The sequence below is a fragment of the Cucurbita pepo genome, chromosome LG02, assembly GCF_002806865.2.
Source record: "Cucurbita pepo subsp. pepo cultivar mu-cu-16 chromosome LG02, ASM280686v2, whole genome shotgun sequence".
Taxonomy (NCBI): Eukaryota; Viridiplantae; Streptophyta; class Magnoliopsida; order Cucurbitales; family Cucurbitaceae; genus Cucurbita; species Cucurbita pepo.
In genome coordinates, this window is record NC_036639.1 from 430110 (window position 1) to 450252 (window position 20143).

Here is a 20143-nt window from a genome sequence, read left to right on the forward strand (position 1 = left end):
AATTTTGTTAAATAACCTCCCTACATGGGCTAAAAGTGTAATATTATCATATCTATTATTCTAATATGTATTAAATAAATCATCAATTTACATTTTATGCCTTAAAAAAGGGTACATTTGGCATTTACATCACAATCCTTATATTTTTTTTAATCACAAAAAGTGATATTACAATTATGTCCCCATTATGGTTAAATCGGAACCTAATCAAAGAAAACGAAAGGAAAATAATATTTTTTTTAGTTCAATCCCAATGTCTTTCCCTTGTTACAGTGCACGTAGAATCCAGAAGCCTTACGCGATGCCACGTCTTACATCGATTCCAGTTTACCGGTAATTGATAAAGAAATGAATCGAAGGAGGGAACAAGACGCTAAGGTGGATCAGTGAACGGTGCCTTTTCGTCAGAATCGTCTGGTCGCCGATGAAGAAGCCATCGCTCTCAAGTCGTTGATGGTGCACTCGACTTACAGCATTTCACTAGATTGAAGGATACTTGCGTCCACGGCATCAGAGCTAAGATTCGCATACTGCTCAATTTCTCCCCGTCAGGTTTACTCCTCTGACTTATCTAATCCTCCTTTCTTCCTTCCGTGTCTTTTATCATTTGTATCATATTACTTTTGCATTTCTTCTCGCTTTGAGTTTCTGAAATGTGTTGCTCGGTTGAAGTTAAATTCTCATAGTAAATTAGTTTTCTTCGTATGAGCTCTTTTTGTTGTTAATTGAATCGTGGCGGTCGTTTCTTTCTTCAGGAGGAAGATGACTCAGATTCATCCGATTCCAAATCTTTCTCTCTTTGCTTTTCTAAATTTGGCTAGATATCTGAAGCGCGAGTACCTTTCTTGTTTTATTATTATTTTTTATTTTTCAATTGACGGCTGTAATGGCTGGTATCACGTTCTGTGGTATAATCACTCTGCTATTGGACCTTAAAGCATTCTAACACTAAGAGAAGTGGAAAAACCTTTATGTCATTGAAGGTAAAAAGGAAACGGAAACATTCTTTATCATTTTTTAGTGAAGATTAAAGAACTCTAGCTTGATCCATCTCCATCCGCTCTACTCTTTTGGATCGAATTGTGAAATGGATAGTCTGATTGTATCGAATTGGAGCATATATTTTTCTTTTTTTTACTTTACTTTATTTCGATCTCCTATTTTTGTACTCTTTTTTATTTTTGACATCTCTATCCTTTTAATTCCTATGACTACTTAGTATTTGCGATGTTGGTTTATTAATTTGTATTTATTATGTCTCTTAGTGATTGGCTGTAATTTCTTCTGATGTTAACATGAACATCTTGGAAAAAACTTGGTCTATTTTTTATATTTTTAATTAATTTATCTTCCCTGTCATGTCTAAAGTACAGTGTCTGATATTGTAACTTCTGATGATACATTTAGGATTTTTAACTGTGAGTTCCAATTAAGTATCTGTAATAGCCAAACTAATTAAGGATATTTGTGAGTTGTGACAGTATTTTATGTTCTTACGACTGCATTAGTACTCTTCTAGCAGTGACTTGACATCATGTGATTGGTTGTAGCAGAAATCCGTACTATCCACTACTAATCATTGGCTTTGTGTGGCAAAGATGCAACTTGACTACTTCCGATCTCGTACTTCATATCACATATTTATCGCGTTAACATGCTTGTCCCATTTAGTGGATTTTTTAGTCTTCACTCTTCTCTTGATTCAGTTAATTTAGCATAGAGATGTTGCTCTTATCAAGGAAATGCTGCCCTTCGGAATTTTAGCATTTAACTCCCAAATTATTTTCGTTGGTTAACAACAGTTGTAGTTTTTCCAATATTTGCGGGTTTATTACTTTTCTTGATAATGTTGAGGTGTATAAACATTTTTTTTCCTCTTCTTGTTGCAAAAGTCATAATGAGATTTTTATGAAGCTTGTTTTTCTGTTAGATGTTTATACTCATTGAATATCAAAATGAAATGGACATTGGTTTGCCTTCTTAATATTCTTCTCTTGGACTTCTTCAATATTTTGTGATTATTTACTTAAAATTTTGCATCCATGGCCTTAAATCATCCATATTTTATTCAATTTATCACTATCTAGAAAACATGTTTTTTGTTTCGTTATTGTTAATATTGTCTTACTTTAAATTGCTGCTACTTTATTTACAATCACTCATGAGATAGGTTTATGATTAAATTCTTGATATATCATACAGAAAAATAAGCAGGTACACAGTTGACTCTTTCTATGTCAGGTACATTCAGTGTTTAAATAGACAATAACTGGATATTATATTTGTTCAATCCCCAGTATTATTGATCAACAATGGGCGCATCAACCTCAACAGAGAAATGGGTTCCTGATGACCAAAAAGAGGCTGAAGCTCTAGCAGCTTCAACGGGAGCTCTTCCTCAGCTTCAGAGTGCATTCTCTAAACTGGCGGATCCCCAAACAAATGCAATTCCTTTCGAATCCTTACAGGCAATATTCTAAACTAGTTTTAATAGCTATATTGGATGACCTGTAAAAGTAAAAGTATTGTATTGTAGATTTGAGATCACTGTTCATAATTTCAATGGTTTGAGGAGGGAGACAATTTCAATTATTCTATTGCGAAAGTTTTCTAAACATATTTTTTTTTCACAGAAATCTGCTTCTACCAACTAGAAAACTGTTTTCCACAAACAATTCCGACAAACTACCCCTAGATTTTAGACCCCCTAATCCCCTTCCTCCCTCCAGATCTTAGAACACGTCGAGCATGAACAATGGCTGCATTGGTTGAGACTTGATTTTTTTAATTATTTGTTCATTCTTCATGTTTGCAATTTTCTTTTAACGTGTAGTTTGGTTTCAGAAATGCTTCTTTTTAGGTTATAAAAACCGAACCCAAGAAACATCTGTGGTGCCTGAATCCTTTCCAGCCGTCCTAGACTGTGTAGGCTCAACGATAGCTGAACTATTCTTCATTCCAGAGGAAGGAGGAGTTACCTGGGTTGAATTTCTCAAGGGCTACAACAAATGTTGTGGAAATATATCTGCATCTGTGTTGCTTAATACATTAATTAGGGTATTTGATGCTACGATGGTAAAGGCAGGACTCCCTTCAAAATTGGAGGTTACTTCCCTTGAGGATGAATTTAAGATCAGTGGTTTCCTTCTTTCCAGTGATATTCTTATGCTTCTTTGGATGTGTTGGACCATGTCTTGGGATTCTAGTACTTTCAAAGTCTTAGGTTCAAATTCAAATTTGTTTTTGCCGGATATTAATAATCTGGTGCTGTCATCGGTGTCATCATGTGCTGAAGCTGGCAATACTGTAAGCATTTGGGACTGCGATATCTTAGGTTTGGCAGTTGAAGTACCTGTTGGAAAGTTTCTTCCTTGGGCAGTGAAAACTGTTCCTAGTCTTCCAGATGGATTTTCACATTTTGTACATGCAAGAATTCTTCAAGCTCCTACTCAAGAGGTAACTGATTCCTTTCTTAAGTTAACTTTGCATCTCTTTACAAATGGCTTTAAATCCATAGGCTGACACTTCAAGGCATTACATTTCTTTACTAGGTTGAAATATGGTTTCTGATAAAGTGCCTTTAGAATCTGTTGTATCTCTGCAGACTTATCTGCGGAGGTACTCTGGTATTGAGCGAGTTGTAAACTTATTAACGAAGGAAGAGGCAATCAACTGTATTATATATCATTCAATCAGTAATAATACTAAAAAAGAGATCAATGTCCTTCAATATAGAGATGTGTTCATCCACCGATTATTATTAATTGCATTAAAATTATTGAATATTTCTATGATGTCTTGTTTTACAATTTACAATGCAGCTCCTGGCTGATTAGCGCTACTTCTACCTTCTTGTTCTGGTGACTTTAAATTCAGTTTGTTATTGTTCTTTCATTGATATTAGCACATATTTGAGGTTATAATCTAGGTCTAGTCTCTCTTGAATGAACTTCGGTGTTATTCTCTATATTCCAGAGACCTGTTTTTAGTCCTTCCAAATTAGATGTGATGCTCATTCATAGGACATATTATGATGCATTGTTCTTTAAAATTAGATGCGATTACTGTTCCTAGGTTATATATTATTACTTATTAGCACATGAATTTAGGCTAATGTTTCATGCTGAGTTGTAGAACGTAAATATTTTCCACTTCAAGATTGGTATTTTGAGAAAGGAAATTGTTAAATCTAGTGTCTTGAAAATAAATTGTTTTCTATGGAGGATCCTAGTTGACCTTCCCTTTTCTGGTTGGTCATGATAGGTCGGAGTGGAGTCATCAAGTTCATTAGCTGCAGATATTGCCTCACCTGAGACATCAAGTTCCTATGTTCTCACCCGTGGAACAGCATGGGCAGTTTCCCTTTCACAAAGAGGTTGTATAAGGGAAGAGATATCAAAAATATGTTTTGTAACCAGTGGCGATGGAAATTATGAACACCTCCTTTATAGGTATGAATTCGAGTCTTCCCTGGATTGTTGTTTGTTGAAACGATCTTTCCCATTGACAGTTTCAGAATGCATGTCAGATATGCATGATGCAATTTAAGGATGTATTTGTATTCTTCTATTTATTGTAGGTCGTCACTTCATGGAAGAGGCTTAAATAGATTCTGGTCAAACATCGAAGGCTACCATGGTCCTTTGTTTGTGGTTGTTCATGCTGAATCTGTAGACACTCGTGACGATAGCACCAATGAATTGAAATGGACTGTTGGTGTACTGACATTCCAAGGTTTTGAAAATAAGGATCAGTTCTATGGAGGAGGAGGAAATATCTATGCTCTTAGCCCTGTTTTTCATGTCTATTCACCTACTGGTAGGATGATGTGGTGGTGAGGTTCTTCCAGGTTCTCTTGTTTGCCAAATATTTTTTGGACTTACTTCAAATAATTATTTACAGGGAAGGAAAAGAACTTTGTCTATAGCCACTTACATCCCTCTGCAAAGGTTTATGAGCCACATCCGAAGCCCGTTGGAATTGCATTTGGGGGAACTACTGGAAATGAAAGAATATTTATTGATGAAGACTTTGCCAGGGTTACTGTTCGCCATCACGTGGTCGACAAGACTTACCAGCCTGGTCCTCTCTTCCCGGATCAGGTAGGAATAATATTCTATCCTAAATGTGAATTATTGAGTGTGAGCCTGAGATATTCTTATTTGTGATGGTTTATCCTCAGATAGATAGTTCAAAGATGAGAGAATATATCGACTAGATGTCTGTTCCTTAGTCAAGCATGCTACTTACCAATTTTCAATTATGATTCAAATAAAACCCAGGGGTTCCTGCCTGTTGAAGCCTCCATTTTAGAAGTGGAAGCTTGGGGATTTGGCGGCTCTGCGGCCAAGGAAATCCAAAATTCGTATAAAAGGAGAGAGGAACTTTTCACTGAGCAGAGAAGAAGGGTAATGAATATTTGATTTAATCGAAATATTCAATTGTTTTAACGAGCAGAATATTGAAGTTAGCATCCATTTGGTTCCTTGAAATCTTTGCAGGTTGATTTAAAAACATTTGCTAGTTGGGAAGATTCACCGGAGAAGATGATGTTAGACATGATGTCGGACCCAAATGCAGTTCGACGAGAAGACCGTTAAAACAAGGATGAGTTGTTTTTGTTCATTATCATTGCTTGATGATCTCTACATTTGTCAGTAACTTGATGGTGGCTGTACAGAAATCAATAAACTGCAAAACTATATGTAGTGTAATGTTTATGTGCCTATTTTCTCGACGAAGCTGTTACATGCTTTGTCGCGAGATGGCATTATGGTCTCTGGCTTGTATCCATTACTATGCTTACACCATAATATTGAGAGGGACTGGAAGACTTTGAGAACAGTGTTTGCCGTGATTATCAATGTTTTCAGGTGTTTCTTAAATCCTTGTGTAACTTCGTGAACTTGAAAAGAGATTTTAATCTTGCATTTCTATTCATTCAAAATCATAGAAACTCATCCATCTTGGTGTTTGATATTCCAGAATCGGTCACCTACTGTGAACATTGTTCAATTTTCGTCAACTTTGCAGTGTTTGTAAAAGCGTGAGATTTGGGTATCAGGAAACTTGTCACAGAGCATGTATTAGCAACAAGTTATTATATGAATAGTTCGCTCATGAAAAAACAACACAGCATCCATGTTTAGAACTTGGTGCGGAAGGAGAAAACAAGACTAGTAAACATCCATAGGAAAAAATCTAGAACGAAAACATCTCAGAGACAGCAGCACATGTACTACTACACGGAAATTGATAACTTGGTGCGAGGACAGAATGCACTCCCTCTTCTTTCAGGTACATCCGTAAGTTGATCAATTGAAACAAAGTGTTACTGCTTGTCTTCCGCTTTTCTTGGCTGCAACAGGAAGCACAGTGTTAGAAGATTACATGAAATTCAGACGCAGGAACACATGCGAATGAAAGAACCTAAAAGATCAACTTACAAGCTCAGGAAAACAGATTTGTCACCCAACTTGGGTGTGTAAAAGTACACATGATACAGAGAGAAACTAATTAAAAGCTTGTAAATAGCCCAAAAGCACAAGCTTACCATACAATCACATTCTGGATTTATTTGAACTCTAAGACAAACATTTTGAACTTTCTTACCACCATTTCCAGAAAGGCATAAGAAACGAGTATATTGCAGATTTCAATGATTTCAAGAGAAATCTGCAACATGTGCTCGCTTTGTAAGTAAGAATTAGTGACTTAGTGAGATTTTGCAGAATGGGAATACCAAATCAACATCAAGTTGTAGAACATCTGTTGAGTTCCCTTGTTGCCGAAAAACCCTTTTAAACTGCGAATTCCTTATGATATGCAACTAAAACAAGTTCTTGCGAATGGAAAAAGGAGCTGTTTGAATGTGGGGATGTTCTTATTTTACCCGAAGGGTTTGAATTAGCCCCCCACCCCACCGCCCCGATTGTATTTCTCCCGATATTAAAGAAAAGATGGACCATCTGTCTTTTCATAGCTATTGTCCAACTAAAACACCATAGCAAAAGGTTAACTAACTGTCCTCTTTTGCCTTTGTGCTTGATTGGTTCAAGGGTGAATTCTGCGGATTCATTCAACAAACATTCTCTTGAAACTATGACAGAAGCAGAGCCACAGATGGAAGACTATATATTAGCACTTTAAACAAATAACAGCCGTTAAAACAAATGGAGCTTTTAGACAAACACCTAATACAGAAGATCATCAGGGAAAAAGAGAAAAGAAGCAATTCCCACAGATTTGGATCACTTAGATTAACTTACTACGTGAGGCCTAGGAGAAAAACTTGGATTAACTGTACAACTCAAGGTGCGTAAAGACGAGAGATTTTCCAATGGGTCAGAAAAGTCAGTAAAACGAGAATACTAATCATCTATAAGTTACTAGTAGAGTGTAGTTCATATCAATACACATATTGTAACACTGTATGTTCCAGCGCAAAGGTAATTAGGGCAAACATTCGAGTCAAATGAATACCAAAACGCTAGCGCGCTGCATAAGACAAGGGCCAAAAACATATCATCAATTCAAGTCCTTCTCAAATGCTAGTGCGGTTCACAAAATAATGCCAAAATCCATAACTCTTGAAAAGCAGAAGCGAAGCATTGGGAATTCTTACAGGAAATTCAGTAGACAAGTAAGTACATGAATATAAATTCTTATAGTTGCAAAAACTTCATTCTAAAAAAGAAAATCCATCAAACTCTTGGTGCACATAAGTTGTTCGACAAAATGCGACATGTAGTACCAAAATGAAACTCAAGCAGAAGAGGACAAAGAAATTTTCCCAGCAAGGGAGAACAAAAGCACGAACCTTGATACTGGGAGGAGGGTGATTAAGCTCCTCATCGGGAATGATAACCGGCCAAGTTTCTCCAGCTTCTCGAAACATTTGCTCGGTCTCAAGGAGTTGGCCCTTTTCAAGAATCATAGTCCTGATTGTTTGAGCAGGAGTAGAGGTAGCGTCGAAAACCTCTTCGACTCCATTGACGAAGGTGACGGTGATCTGGGGCGGGTGGTCGTCGGTTCGGCGCTTGACGATCAACTGGCAAGCCGGGTTCGATTCCTTGGCCTTGCGAGCATTACACTGCGCCAAGAATTCCATGCAAGATGCCAAGCGTGGATCTAAGGCATTGAATTCGATTCTCACTTTGGAGAGGAACTTCAACATTGCGGCTTATTCCTTTCGCCTCAACCTTCCAACAAAAGTGATTGGGGCGTGCAAGAAGAAGCCTATGGAGGGGAGTAAGTTGGGTTTTATAGACCGACCGAAACGGAGAGTTTCTTGAGAAAAATTAATTAAAAATGTATTTCTTTTTCTTCCTCTCTTCACACCTTTAATTAAGTTTTGTGCTCAATTTTCTTTTTTCTGTTTATTAATCTCTATATTTTTAAATAATTTTCCACTTTTAAATTAATAATTAATGATTTTATTTATTGAGCTATATATATATATATATAATTAAAAGTTAAAAAAAAAAAATTAAAAGATACACAACAAACCAGTGGAGGAAAATAGAAAAATTAATACAAGGTTAAGAAGGAAATTGGATTTTGTTTAAAAGGTATTAAAAATATGATTTGAAGGTGCGATAAGGATAATAACAGCTTCTATATAAGAATATAACAATAGTGATGAACATCAATGGATCATCAATCACAATGTACACAAACTTCTACAACAAACGTTACAAATTGCAGTAATTTAAGGAACATGAATCATACATTCTGTAAAATGTTGGTGTTTGTAGACCCTTTTTTTCAGCTTACCTAAGTCCACGCATACCCCAAATGCTCACCAACTCCATATGAGAATAATACCATGGTGACATTACTTGGGGCGGCGCAGCTTCAGAGTTAAGGAACAAAACAATGTTGGTCGCTAACAAGAACCAAATTCCACCATTCAGATTTAATGCAGTCATCATGATGTCGGTTGCTGAGGTTGTGATTACTTCAAAAAATGTTGACCACAAAGCAGCCCCGATGATCTATCTTTGCCACTTCCTCTCTGAAAATTAGGATACAAACAATAGCCAGTAAGTCCCTATTCTTTTGTTTTTGCTTCTAATCTTTAACTTAGTGCAACCAATATACACATTACAAGCAAAATAAATGTATAAATGAGTTTGTATGGGGTTTTAGAAACTTACTGATAAAGCAACAACAACAAAAATCTTAAGAAGAAGGTTTACCATTTCCCTTTCCGCTCTTTTGTGCTTGAGACGTCGTTCTTTGGATTCGTGGTGATCCCTGCCTTCCATTGGCAACTGGAAAGGAATGCCTCTTCTTGATGTAGATTTCTTCATCTTGAACATCTGGACTGGATCTTGGAGAATTATTTAACTGCACCTTAGCTCTAGCAGATTCCGTAGCTCGCATGAAATGAGGGAGAGATTGATTGGAACTGCTTTCTCTCGACTCTTCTTCAATATGATCAGGTCTTGCTGAACTAAAGGAATTGCGCCTCTTTTCAATCTTATCTTTAGGAAAAGAGTCCGAGTTATTGGGCGAGTCAACATTGCGATGAAGTTTCAAGGGTGATTTCTTACCAGCAGTGAGGGACTTGCGCTTCGGATTGCTTCTGCTCATATCTGTTTTTCTCTTATTAGATTTTGTAGAGATCTGACTAGAAGGTGTTCCTTGGGATTCCAGAATAGTAATATGGCTTCTTGGAGAGGCTGATGGGGATAGCCTACAATTGCCTGTTTCAATATCCTGTTCTCCCTGCAGAACTGATGCATTTACGTCTGGCTTAACTTCTTTTTTAGCAGAGTCCACAGTTATTTTATCGATGGATTCGACAACACCAGGCTTTTCTGGAGACCCCAAAACAGGTTGAAATAAGTTCGACACTTGACTGGAGGGAGCACTACCCACGTCAATTTCTGTGCTCTTATTGCTGCTCTGATCATGGACACATATCTCTGTTACATTGGTTTCATGCTCATATTCAAAGGCACCAGCTTCAGATAAATCAGGTGAATCAAGAGTAGAGGTAATGGAAAGCTCGGTCCCACATTCAGAGCCACCAGCTCGAATAGTCCTGGGTCCATTTGTGATGAAGTCCTCTGTAGTGGACACCTCCTCCGTCTTTAGAGAAGTAACTGATGCAGATGAGATAGCACCAATACAAGACTCGACCCCGGTTTCTTGATATGATGAACTGATTGATCTACCTGAAGTTTCCATCGAACTCAGCTCTTGAAATTTGGATTGGGCAGCAATGAATGCTGGATTACTTGCTCTTCTTGAACCAAGGATAGTCTTTTTCTCCTTCAACTCTAGTTGATCTGAGGAAAACGTCCCAGTCGATGTTTTGTTTTGCTGGAATTCGGTTCTAAGATCCTCTTTATGAGGGTTATACTGTAACTGAGAATCTGCCACCAATCGCATCCTCTGATCTGGGAGAGAATTTGCCTCCATCAAGGTTTCTTTCACATTTGAGACACCTGCGTCCTCAAACCATGTCTTCTCCAACATGGAAGAGGTAACCTGACATGGCTGAAACTCTGTATTGTCCATATCATAAGTAATCAAGTTATCTTCACTTTCAGAATGCACTACTGATTCCTCATTGCTGGATCTTGAATCAGCTGACTTGCAAAGAACATTAGAGTCAATCTCAGCACTAGCTTCAGACGCGTGAACGTTTTCTTCCTTCTCTTTTCCTTGTTCTCCTGTCATGAACTCTGCTTCCTTTAACTCCAGAACATCGACTGATGAGATAGATGTCCATCTCTCCAACCATTTCCAAGTAGTCTCAGATTTAGAACAATAGTAACTAACGTTGATAGGTCTCGTGGTCGGTGTAGACTCAAGCAGCTTCAAATAAAGTACAAATCAGTTTTATCGAATGCAAGTATGTAGCATTTACATGGTGCTTACTCAACAAATCGCAGTTACATAAAAGAATACCTGCCGAGCGAAGCTATTGCTAAGTAGTTTCTCAATTGAAACGTAAGTCCCACTTGATTTCCTCAACTTTTCCTTCTCCTGAAACACGAGATACAAAATAAAGATGAGGCAGCATGAGTATTCTTTCGTTATCAATGCTTTCATCCTAACTAGATTTATAAGATAATGTGAAGCCAAGAAGGCATATTTGAAAGTCAACAATCAAATCTGAGTAAAGTTGGGTTACCAAGGTCTTATAACTATGGCTATCCTTTGTATGCGATCGTTCAACTGACAAACGGGCACAACGTGCACGCACAAGAGCTTGCATTTTGATAATAGCCTGAATACAACGAAGAGTTTCAATGGCATGTTTCCTAACCAAGTGCCCACGGATAGCAGCTTGCAACTTAACCACATTCTTCAGCATCAGAAGCTTTCTTCGGGCCTGCAAGAGAAGTTAATAAGTATAGGGACAAGGACAGAGAAGGGTCATAATATCTGATCTAAAACATTAGAAAAATATAACACACCAACAGCCCTCTGATAACACTCTGGATGATAATAGCGCTACGTTCCTCCAGCTCAATATCAACTTTACTCTCCTTTTGAATGACATCAACAGCTTCAGATTCCTTAAGATTTTCAGTACTCGGTAATTGAGGTTTCTCGGTTGCGCACTGCAAACCAGCATCTTTTTCTAATGTACAACCATTGGTTGGTTGCTGGAAGTTATTGAAGCTCTCTCTATTTCCAGGAGAAGAGATCTCAGCTATCACAGTGTTACTTAACACTCGTTGCCGGCTTGATCTCTTTCGAAAACTCCACCCTTGCTTGTCATTCAAACGCTTACTCTGCATAAATACAAACCAAGTCCATATCACCTAAAATACAAATGCTACATGATAAAATGACCAACCATACATGATCCAAGGTCATATCGCAAGAAATGAACAAAAGAGATGAGCAAGCACAATACTCAATCCCTGAACCCCTAATTGCATTGCAAATCTCCACTGAAATTCCTTTTTCAATTCCAATCATGAGAGAAACAAACTCGATCATGAAGTTACCAAAACTAATGCAGTAGAACACAAATTCTCAGTAAACTCGATGAGAACAAGCACATTGTCCATTTCTACTAAGTATACCAAACTTAGAGCATTAAGTCGAACTACAGAGATACAAAAGTTCAGAAAGCAAATGAGATAGATACCTCAGAAATATGGTTATCATCTTTCTCCCTAGAATCGCCACCGCAGGCGATAATCTTAAAGCACGAAGTAGACTTCCCCATAGATTCTCACACTACCAAGCTTTCCCCGATTCTCTCACGGATCTAGGACACCAAAAAACAGAACCTCCAACACCGCGCTAGACTAGCATCGGGAGCAGGAAGAAAGAGGAATCCGGAACTCAAAAGCCACTCCAATTCGACAAAATTCAGCCTTTTGAAGTCCGCGGAAGTCGTATTGCAGAAGAACGAGAGTGAGGAAGCCGAGGAAGAAAGGCCACTGCTCCCTTTCAAATATTGCAGATAAAATTACTTTAAAAAAACTCAACTCTCCAATATCTCGACAATTTCTCGCGAGATATTTAGTTTACCAAGTCAATATCGTTTTAATTAATTTAATTGAGATATCACGTGGTTAAAATACGAGCCACCGCCAATGCTTCCCCCAGTGTGTGTGTGTGTGTGTATATATATATATATATATATATGTATATATATACACTCCAATTGTTTCAATTATATGATAAAATTATTGGGTCTATAATATGAGCAATAATAAATCAAATAATGAATTGAATTAAATAATACGGGGAAAGCTATAGAAATGAAAAGATATTAGATGGGACGGGAAATCTCTATATTAATGTCATTAATTTTGTATCATATTCAGATGGAGAAAAATAAAAATAAAAATAAAAATAAAAATAAATAGTTAAATAGGAAAGGGAAATAGTAAAAAAAGAAATAATAATGGAAATTAATATTGAGATTGAGACCAATCATTGAGTGCCACATGTGCGAGATGAGAAGATTGGAAATGCAGGAGACAGGAAATGTGTGACAGGATAATACGGACAACAAACACTGGCAGACATAGACGAGTAATTCATATTGGAGGCTACGGCTGTAGCTCTACTCGGAGACCAATTATTGTTTTTTTCTTCCATTTTTTAAAAATTCATTTAAAACTCTAATATATACATTTAATTATAAAAACTAAATTATTAAAGAGATGAAATTATAATTAAAAGATGGAAAGTTTTGAAATAAATGAGTTGTCCCTATATATATATATATATTTTCCATCAAATTAGAATTATGTGGGTGTGGTAGGGAACCTCTTCCAACTACTCACCAGCCAGTAGCCGGTAATAACGCCAATTAATCGCCCACGACTCGACAAACCGCATCCACACACATACATGTGTGTGACATTAATGGTCATAATATCCGAATCTAACCATAATGTCTCAAAGTTATTTGCCACATCATTTTTTTTTTTTAATCCAAAATCACCGCTTATAATCGTAAATATTGCCTTAGTTGAGCTTGAGCTTTCCCTTTCAGAGTTTTCTCTAAAAAATTTAAAAACGTGTAGGTAGGGATCAGTTTCTAAACTCTTATAAACAATGTTTCTTTCTCCTTCCCAACTGACGTGGGATCTCACAATCCGCCCCTTTCAGACCCCAACTTCCTCGCTAACACTCGTCCCTTAACCAATGTGGGACCCTCCAATCTACCCCCTTCGAATCCCAGCGTCCTTACTGGCACTCTTCTCATCCCCAACTGATGTGGTATCTCACAATACACCCCTCTTTGGGCCCTAACATCCTGATTGACACTCGTTTCCTACTCCAATCGATGGGGGACCCTCCAATTCACCTCCTCCCCCTTCGAATCTCAACGTCCTTGCTGACACACTACCACTTTGGGGCTCAACCTCGTTGGCACAACGTCTGGTGTTTGACTCTAATACCATTAGTAATAGCCCAAGCCCACCGCTAATATATATTATCCTTTTTGGGTTTTCCTTTCCGAGCTTCCTCTCAATGTTTTTAAAACGTATTTGCTAGAGAGATGTTTCTACATTTTATAAGAAATGTTTCGTTCTCCTCACCAACCGATATGGGATCTCACATGTAAATTTTGTAAGTTTGGATGTTTAGTAACCTATTTAATAAAGCAAAATGGGGGATTTAATAAAGGATTTGGAGTTGAAATGAAGCAAAATGGTGGTGACAAGAGAGACAATAATTGTTTTGGCGAAGAATGTTTGAAGAACCAACAAGAGCATATGACAGAGCAAAGGACCTCACCACCATGGGATGTCTGGTGGAGCCACACTCACATGGGTTGATTGCCAAGAATCATGTGAATCCTTCAAACTGTAGTGTGCTAAAACTGGCCTTGATTTTGAAATTACTACGCCCACAAGGAACCATCGTATGTCCCTGTTTAAGCCACTTCGTTCCCACAAGGCCCAGGAGCTTCCTCTCGAGAGATACTGCGGTCGGAGGATCTGACCCATCTAACAAAAACACAAAAACAAGTGTTAGAACTTTGAATTTGAATCCTGTGGAAGCTCTTTTTATACACTCCAAACCCAGTTGCCATACTGGTTTGTTGTGTAGCGTGTTAAGTTTTTGGTTCCTTTTTGAGAGAATGTGACAGTGTTGCCAGTATGGCAAACATAAAACGTTACTCTGAACGTTGGCTTTATGATCTGGAAAGATGATAGAAAAGACAAGAGAGAATAATATTATGCACAAACTCTGTAATACAAGAGGGGGTTGAGACGTTAGGATCCTTCAAGATGGGTCCTCCTCCACATCTCATGCCTGTTTTTCAGTAAAGCTCAGTGTTAGTAGGAGTGAATGAAGAAATCGAGATCGAACCACCCGACACGCTCTCTTCCCATTTCTTGCATTAGAAGCAAACTTGATTGTTCAGATTGGTCCCAGCACAAACTTCCTCCAGTTTTACAACCAAGATAGTAGGTGCTGAGAGTGCTGCTCTGTTCTGTGAGGTAACTTAATGGCAATGACATGAAAGAGAAGCTTTCCATTTAACTCTTTAAGAATTTTGTAATGTTTTTACACTCAGATATACCTTCATAACTCAAAAAAAAACTAGGTGAAGTTCTGAATCATCAATGTCATTAGGTAAGTAAGTGTTACATCATCTCTGGATAAGCATATCATTGAAAACAAATGGTGGTGAAATAATCTCAAAATTGCAGGAATAGTCTGGGGTAACAGAGTTGCTGATTTCACTTGAATTGAAGTAAGGATCACCAATTAAAACCTACACTATTTGAAGGGTAGATGTCTTGCCCTCATGTCTTTCGAGGTCTACCTCTCTTACCTGCTCCCGCTTTTCCTTGAGAAGGCGTTGATTTCTTGTTCGACGGGGGGCGTCCCCGTCCACGGCCACTGCCTTTTCCTCCGCCAGATGAGTTTTTACTTCCCTTTGGTCTACCTCTACCCTTACTTTTGCTCCCATATTGTTCACTTGAATCCGACAGCCCATTCGCCTCATCTTCATCGCTGCTGCTGCCATCTTCATTTTCCTCTTCTTCCTCCTCCTCTGACTCAGATGAAGCTTTAGCCTTCTTCCTCTTCTTCGCGTTGTGCAACGCTTTAGCAGCCTTCGGAGTTTGCTTGACCGCCGAACCTTTATTCTGTGGTACTGCATTCGAAGCTGCATTCTCTGCATCAAGAATAATAGCTTAATCTCTAGAATTCCCACCATAATCCTCCTTAATCTTAACTTTTCACAGGCCAAGGCTCTCCTGATTATCCTTAACAACCATTTTTCTTGTTTATTAGTTAAACTTGAACATACCATACCTTCATCAAAAGCTTTGCCATCGTGTATATCAAGCTGTCATCAAAGCCATTAAAAGTTAGAAGCAACCTTTTACCCAAGTAAAAATGAAATGTGTACACAACAAAAAACAAGAAAGGGTGACGATAGGATGGCAACCATGCTAACAGTATCCCTTTATCCAGGAATGTCATTGCAGAATGCAGCAGTTTCAAACACAGTGCACTTCAGAAAATGGATAAGAGAAGCAAGGAAAGGCAGGTTCAACTATTTCTGGGGATTTTCGGGACTACTTTTACGAGGTTTTATTCAACTGTAAGGGCAAAATTTTAACTTCGAAGTCGTTAAATGTGAAGGACTATTACCTGATCAAGTCGGTCAGCCATATTAGCTCTATCAACAATAACCATCGAGTGTCCAACACCACATGCAACACTAAAGCAAAAGCAAAAACAAAAAATTTGTCACGTCCTAAAATATTCGAGGAAAGGCTCTATATATATGCATATAAAAATAATGATCTACCTTACGACATGCATGTTCTCCAGGATGTCGACTTTCTTGGGTACAGCAGAAGACCTGAACAATAGAGATTAGCATAAGAAAACATTCAAGAGAAAAACAATTAGAGAGGCAAGAAGCATTTTGGATAGTGAAAGGATCATACTTCTGCCCTGTTGGGCCATATCCCAGCTCTCCATATTGTGCATGGCCCCAACTTATGCACGAGTTATCGGCACCCACAAAATGGTGCATGCCGCCCGAATCCATGCATCTTATATTCCAACCACTGAGTGCAAAAAAAAAAATAAGCAAACTAGCTTGAAGAAGAAATATATGAAATAATTAGAAAGAGAAAAGCCATAACAGGAGAATACAAACGAGTGTCAACGATTGGGGGTCCCACATCGATTAGAGAAGGAAACGAGTGCCAGCAAGGACGCTGGGCCCCGAAAGGGGGTGGATTGTGGATCCCACATTAGTTGGGGAGGAGAACGAAACATTCTTTATAAGGGTGTGGAAACCTCTCCCTAGCAAACGTGTTTTAAAAACCTTGAGGGGAAGCCCGAAAGGGAAAGCCGAAAGAGGACAATATCTACTAGCGGTGAGCTTGAGCCGTTACAAATAATAAGGGGACAAAACACTATATAAAGTAACAAATAGCAAGGAGCAAAACCTTAAATCCATGAGAGGTTTGGGATACATCCAGTCATCTCCTGCATTTTTTATTTTCCCCCACATATATAGCTGCCCCCCACCTGAAAGAAGGGAAGAAAATACCAATATCTAAAAGAGTTCTTGCTATAAAAAGAAAAAGGACAAAGGAACTCAAAAGTAACATATAGATGAGTGGAGGGCTGTGAAAGTTAATTAAAAACTGTAGAATAATCTGGAGAACAGTTGAAAATAGAGCAACAGAAGCCCTCATGTTATGAAGTGGTACCTGCAGTACAAGAAGAGTTAACAGACCCTGCTGAAACAATAGCATCAGGAGGAAGCGTGTTTTTCCTCTGGAATACATCAACGCGTCGAGGGGCCCATTCATCCTTCTGCTCTCTATGCCCAAGTCTGCAAATTAACACATCCAAAAAGTTCGATAAACAAAAAGCAAGAATTTGGAAGAAGAGGGCGGAAGTTGAGACCGAAAGAAGAGCCAGAAAATTTATTCCATTTGTGGAATTGCAGGAATTCAAATCCAAGCCGGTCCATATCACTGACCTTCCATAACCACCAAAGCCCCACCTAAAAGTGAAAGTAAACATAAACGAGACAAATCCATTAGAATCCACGATGCGACAAAACAAAGTTAAAATCCAGAAAGTAGCCTAAGACAATACTCACGTGTAAACAAAGCCATTACGATCCACGGCCACTGCATTTCATTAAGCAAAAAACAAACAGAAAAAGGAAGTATTAACAACAAGCATGTCCAACAGGCTTCAAAAGTGGCTGATCCCATAGAGGAAGATATATTGCTAAACCTGTATGATTTGTTCCACAAGCAACTTTAACAATTTCTTCTCCAGCAAGAGAAGCAATAGCTCTGGGGCGTGGTTGGGCTTCATAAGCAAGTCTGACTGAGCTATCCTTTGTGTTGTACTGCAATCACATTTCCAGAAATGTAAAGCTTCATACCAAATTAAGTCTTAGCATACCGTATCGTGATGAGTATAACAAAGCCTATTGTATTAGGCAAGCATCGCAAATAAGGATGCTCGTGCGTAAAATTACATCAAATCTCTCAGATTATTACTACAGAACGATAGTTCAAAATTCAGTCACATTTCGAGAACATGAGTTGCAGCAAGACCACTGAAAACATTTCACTAATTACGTTACAACACTGCACAAAAATGCTGGAGAAAACATGCATTTCAACTGAAACACTACGGTATTCACCATTCATAAGCATGGAATAGATGAAAGACTAGAAAATCAGTAAACTTCGAGGTAAGCTGATAGTAGATCAGTGCATCTTCAACAATCACAACCAATACTTAAGAACATACACTGAGGTTGTATATGTATTTAAATCACAAAAACAAGATTTCACATTGAACAACAATTTTGAAAACACTATCCCACAGTTGGTAATCCCATATCGGACTGCAATGCTTCATACGATAAACAGCACAAGATTCTTCATTAGTTCAATTCAAACTAAAAAGCATAGAATAAAAAGTAGTAAAACCACTGCATAGTACCTCATTATCCGTTCCATGACCAAGCTGTCCATACTGTGGAAGACCTGCAGTACTGAGAAACCGAAAAGCCGAATAACTATGATATCTACAAACAAGAAGAATGAAGAAAACAGAATCTAAACATATCCACAAACCATACAGTATGGAAGCTCCTTCAATAGAAGATAACCACACAGTGAAATCACCGCCACAAGCAGTATGTTTCACTTCAGATACAAGACAACGTACAGGAGACGACTCAATCTCTAAATAACAAAACAAGGAAAAGAAACAAAGATCAAGTACATGAAAGATTGTGAGTTAGAAAAGGAATTTAAACATGAAATATGAAGAAGCAGTGACACCCAATTGCCATATCCACTGCTGTAAGGCACAATTCATATTTCTCATAACTAGTTAACAATGCAGCATAAAAAGTAACATTTACCTTAATTTAAAACTCTATTTCATTCAACTCACCATTTTTCACTGAACCTGAACCCAATTGGCCATGTTTGTTCCAACCAAAAGATAGAGAACTTCCATCCTCAGTAACCACAACTGTGTGGTTTCTCCCTGCTCCAGCTTTAACTACCTTATACCTAACAACATACATCATCAAGTCTTAGAAAAACATACCAAACCTTAAGTATCGAACCGATTAAACCTCCGGCGAACATAGTAACATACTTCGAAAGGTCAGATACTATTGTGGGTCTGTCTCGCTGAATCAAATCTCCATGACCCAATTGACCTTTCTGAACACAAATTACTTCACGCGTCAAGCATAAATAAACAATAATCTATATATACATTGAAAAAAAAAACGCTTTTAAGGTTGAGATTTGAGTGTAAACATGCCTCATTGCGTCCCCAGGTATAGCAACGCCCTTCCACGTCCAATGCCACACAATGACACGATGCTACGCCAACATTAACATTCAAAACGTCAATAACCACATCACTGCAATGCAGGATCAGAGTTGAATACTCCATAAAATACATCAACCAACCTCTCTGTCTAGTTTAGAACTAAAAAAAAACAACACAAAAACCACAAAATCTGTAGCGCTGAACAGAAAAACAAAAACTTACTGCAACCAGAAGCGACAAAACGAATGTCAACTCCGACAAGAGGGCGGAGGCGAGTGGGGGAACTCAAGTTGCCTTCCACAGAGCCTTTCTTCCGACCAATGATATCCCAGCAGGTAGCACCACAGAACAAAAGCTCCCCTGCCTTGTCTTCCTTGTCCTTAACCTCCTCGACCTTGGAACCGGCGTCGAGCGAAGACATTTTACCCGGAAGCCCAGAGAGAGCAAGGGTCAAAAAGAAGTTGAAAAGACGCCGGCAACAAAAAACGAGAGGAGGAAGAGAAAAGGGAAAGGGGGTGAAAAATAAAAGTATGGAAATGGGTAAAGAACAGGTAAAATTGGCGGGAAATGAGAAGTGTAACGGCTAGTAGAAGAGATCGGGAAGGTATCAGCTTTTTTCACTCCAGGACGAAGAAGGTGAAGCAAGAAGAAACCCTAATCCAAATGGGAAGCTCCGCAAATATATAAATCTTTTTAATAATAATAATAATAATAAAGAAACCAAACACCAAAAGTGGTGGGTAGGGGAAGGATTGGTTTTTGGGTATTCCGAGAATTATGATTTTTCAATTCATAAACAAAATAAACCTTTTTTTTTTTCTTTTTTTTTTAAATTAGTTCTTTG

The 20143-nt window shown here is 38.1% G+C and overlaps 4 protein-coding genes and 1 long non-coding RNA gene across 7 annotated transcripts; 2 read left to right on the plus strand and 3 right to left on the minus strand.

Annotated features, from left to right (window-relative positions):
• The first annotated feature begins 165 nt into the window (after positions 1-165).
• LOC111789283 lies at positions 166-5885 on the plus strand. Its single transcript, XM_023670002.1, has 8 exons — positions 166-552; positions 2298-2468; positions 2845-3456; positions 4264-4451; positions 4580-4818; positions 4903-5102; positions 5283-5408; positions 5502-5885. The coding sequence occupies exons 2-8, from the start codon at positions 2313-2315 to the stop codon at positions 5598-5600; spliced, it is 1620 nt and encodes a 539-aa protein (XP_023525770.1). The 5' UTR covers positions 166-552; positions 2298-2312; the 3' UTR covers positions 5601-5885.
• Positions 5886-6058: 173 nt separating this feature from the next.
• LOC111789284 lies at positions 6059-8257 on the minus strand. Its single transcript, XM_023670003.1, has 2 exons — positions 7820-8257; positions 6059-6358 (listed from the first exon to the last, which is right to left on the minus strand). Exons 1-2 carry the CDS (start codon positions 8174-8176, stop codon positions 6332-6334), a joined length of 384 nt encoding a protein of 127 aa, XP_023525771.1. The 5' UTR covers positions 8177-8257; the 3' UTR covers positions 6059-6331.
• A 340-nt stretch (positions 8258-8597) lies between these two features.
• LOC111788034 (protein IQ-DOMAIN 31-like) lies at positions 8598-12423 on the minus strand. 3 transcript variants are annotated; one of them, XM_023668171.1, is made up of 7 exons: positions 12119-12416; positions 11436-11756; positions 11150-11350; positions 10924-11001; positions 9558-10830; positions 9201-9488; positions 8598-9016 (listed from the first exon to the last, which is right to left on the minus strand). In XM_023668171.1, the coding sequence occupies exons 1-7, from the start codon at positions 12197-12199 to the stop codon at positions 8997-8999; spliced, it is 2262 nt and encodes a 753-aa protein (XP_023523939.1). In that variant the 5' UTR covers positions 12200-12416; the 3' UTR covers positions 8598-8996. The 3 variants fall into 3 exon arrangements, with proteins under 3 accessions (XP_023523939.1, XP_023523938.1, XP_023523940.1); XM_023668170.1 differs by having other exon boundaries at positions 9201-10830; positions 12119-12423; XM_023668172.1 differs by lacking the exon at positions 8598-9016 and having other exon boundaries at positions 9394-9483.
• A 2192-nt stretch (positions 12424-14615) lies between these two features.
• LOC111788036 lies at positions 14616-16142 on the plus strand. The gene is made up of 2 exons (XR_002814082.1): positions 14616-14942; positions 15928-16142. It is a non-coding gene; the product is annotated as an uncharacterized LOC111788036 (long non-coding RNA).
• LOC111788035 (protein RCC2 homolog) lies at positions 14958-19720 on the minus strand. Its single transcript, XM_023668173.1, has 16 exons — positions 19522-19720; positions 19288-19349; positions 19117-19184; positions 18907-19028; positions 18587-18692; positions 18448-18499; positions 17725-17842; positions 17585-17615; positions 17462-17485; positions 17187-17311; positions 16920-17001; positions 16410-16532; positions 16268-16321; positions 16108-16177; positions 15766-15799; positions 14958-15625 (listed from the first exon to the last, which is right to left on the minus strand). Exons 1-16 carry the CDS (start codon positions 19718-19720, stop codon positions 15252-15254), a joined length of 1644 nt encoding a protein of 547 aa, XP_023523941.1. The 3' UTR covers positions 14958-15251.
• Between the last annotated feature and the right edge of the window lie 423 nt (positions 19721-20143).

What these genes read in the sequence shown, in the direction of transcription:
- LOC111789283 (XM_023670002.1), top strand. Translation starts at nt 2,313, where the DNA reads ATGGGCGCATCAACCTCAACAGAGAAATGGGTTCCTGATGACCAAAAA. An exon ending in TTCCTTTCGAATCCTTACAG is followed by an intron (nt 2,469 to 2,844) that starts GCAATATTCTAA and finishes GTTTGGTTTCAG; the next exon opens with AAATGCTTCTTTTTAGGTTA. An exon ending in TCATGTCTATTCACCTACTG is followed by an intron (nt 4,819 to 4,902) that starts GTAGGATGATGT and finishes AATTATTTACAG; the next exon opens with GGAAGGAAAAGAACTTTGTC.
- LOC111789284 (XM_023670003.1), bottom strand. Translation starts at nt 8,176, where the DNA reads ATGTTGAAGTTCCTCTCCAAAGTGAGAATCGAATTCAATGCCTTAGAT. An exon ending in ACCCTCCTCCCAGTATCAAG is followed by an intron (nt 6,359 to 7,819) that starts GTTCGTGCTTTT and finishes TTCCTGTTGCAG; the next exon opens with CCAAGAAAAGCGGAAGACAA.
- LOC111788034 (XM_023668170.1), bottom strand. Translation starts at nt 12,199, where the DNA reads ATGGGGAAGTCTACTTCGTGCTTTAAGATTATCGCCTGCGGTGGCGAT. An exon ending in ATGATAACCATATTTCTGAG is followed by an intron (nt 11,757 to 12,118) that starts GTATCTATCTCA and finishes GTATTTATGCAG; the next exon opens with AGTAAGCGTTTGAATGACAA. An exon ending in AAAGAGCGGAAAGGGAAATG is followed by an intron (nt 9,017 to 9,200) that starts GTAAACCTTCTT and finishes CCTAATTTTCAG; the next exon opens with AGAGGAAGTGGCAAAGATAG.
- LOC111788035 (XM_023668173.1), bottom strand. Translation starts at nt 19,720, where the DNA reads ATGTCTTCGCTCGACGCCGGTTCCAAGGTCGAGGAGGTTAAGGACAAG. An exon ending in CGTAATGGCTTTGTTTACAC is followed by an intron (nt 17,486 to 17,584) that starts GTGAGTATTGTC and finishes TTTCACTTTTAG; the next exon opens with GTGGGGCTTTGGTGGTTATG. An exon ending in GAGAACATGCATGTCGTAAG is followed by an intron (nt 16,178 to 16,267) that starts GTAGATCATTAT and finishes CTTTTGCTTTAG; the next exon opens with TGTTGCATGTGGTGTTGGAC.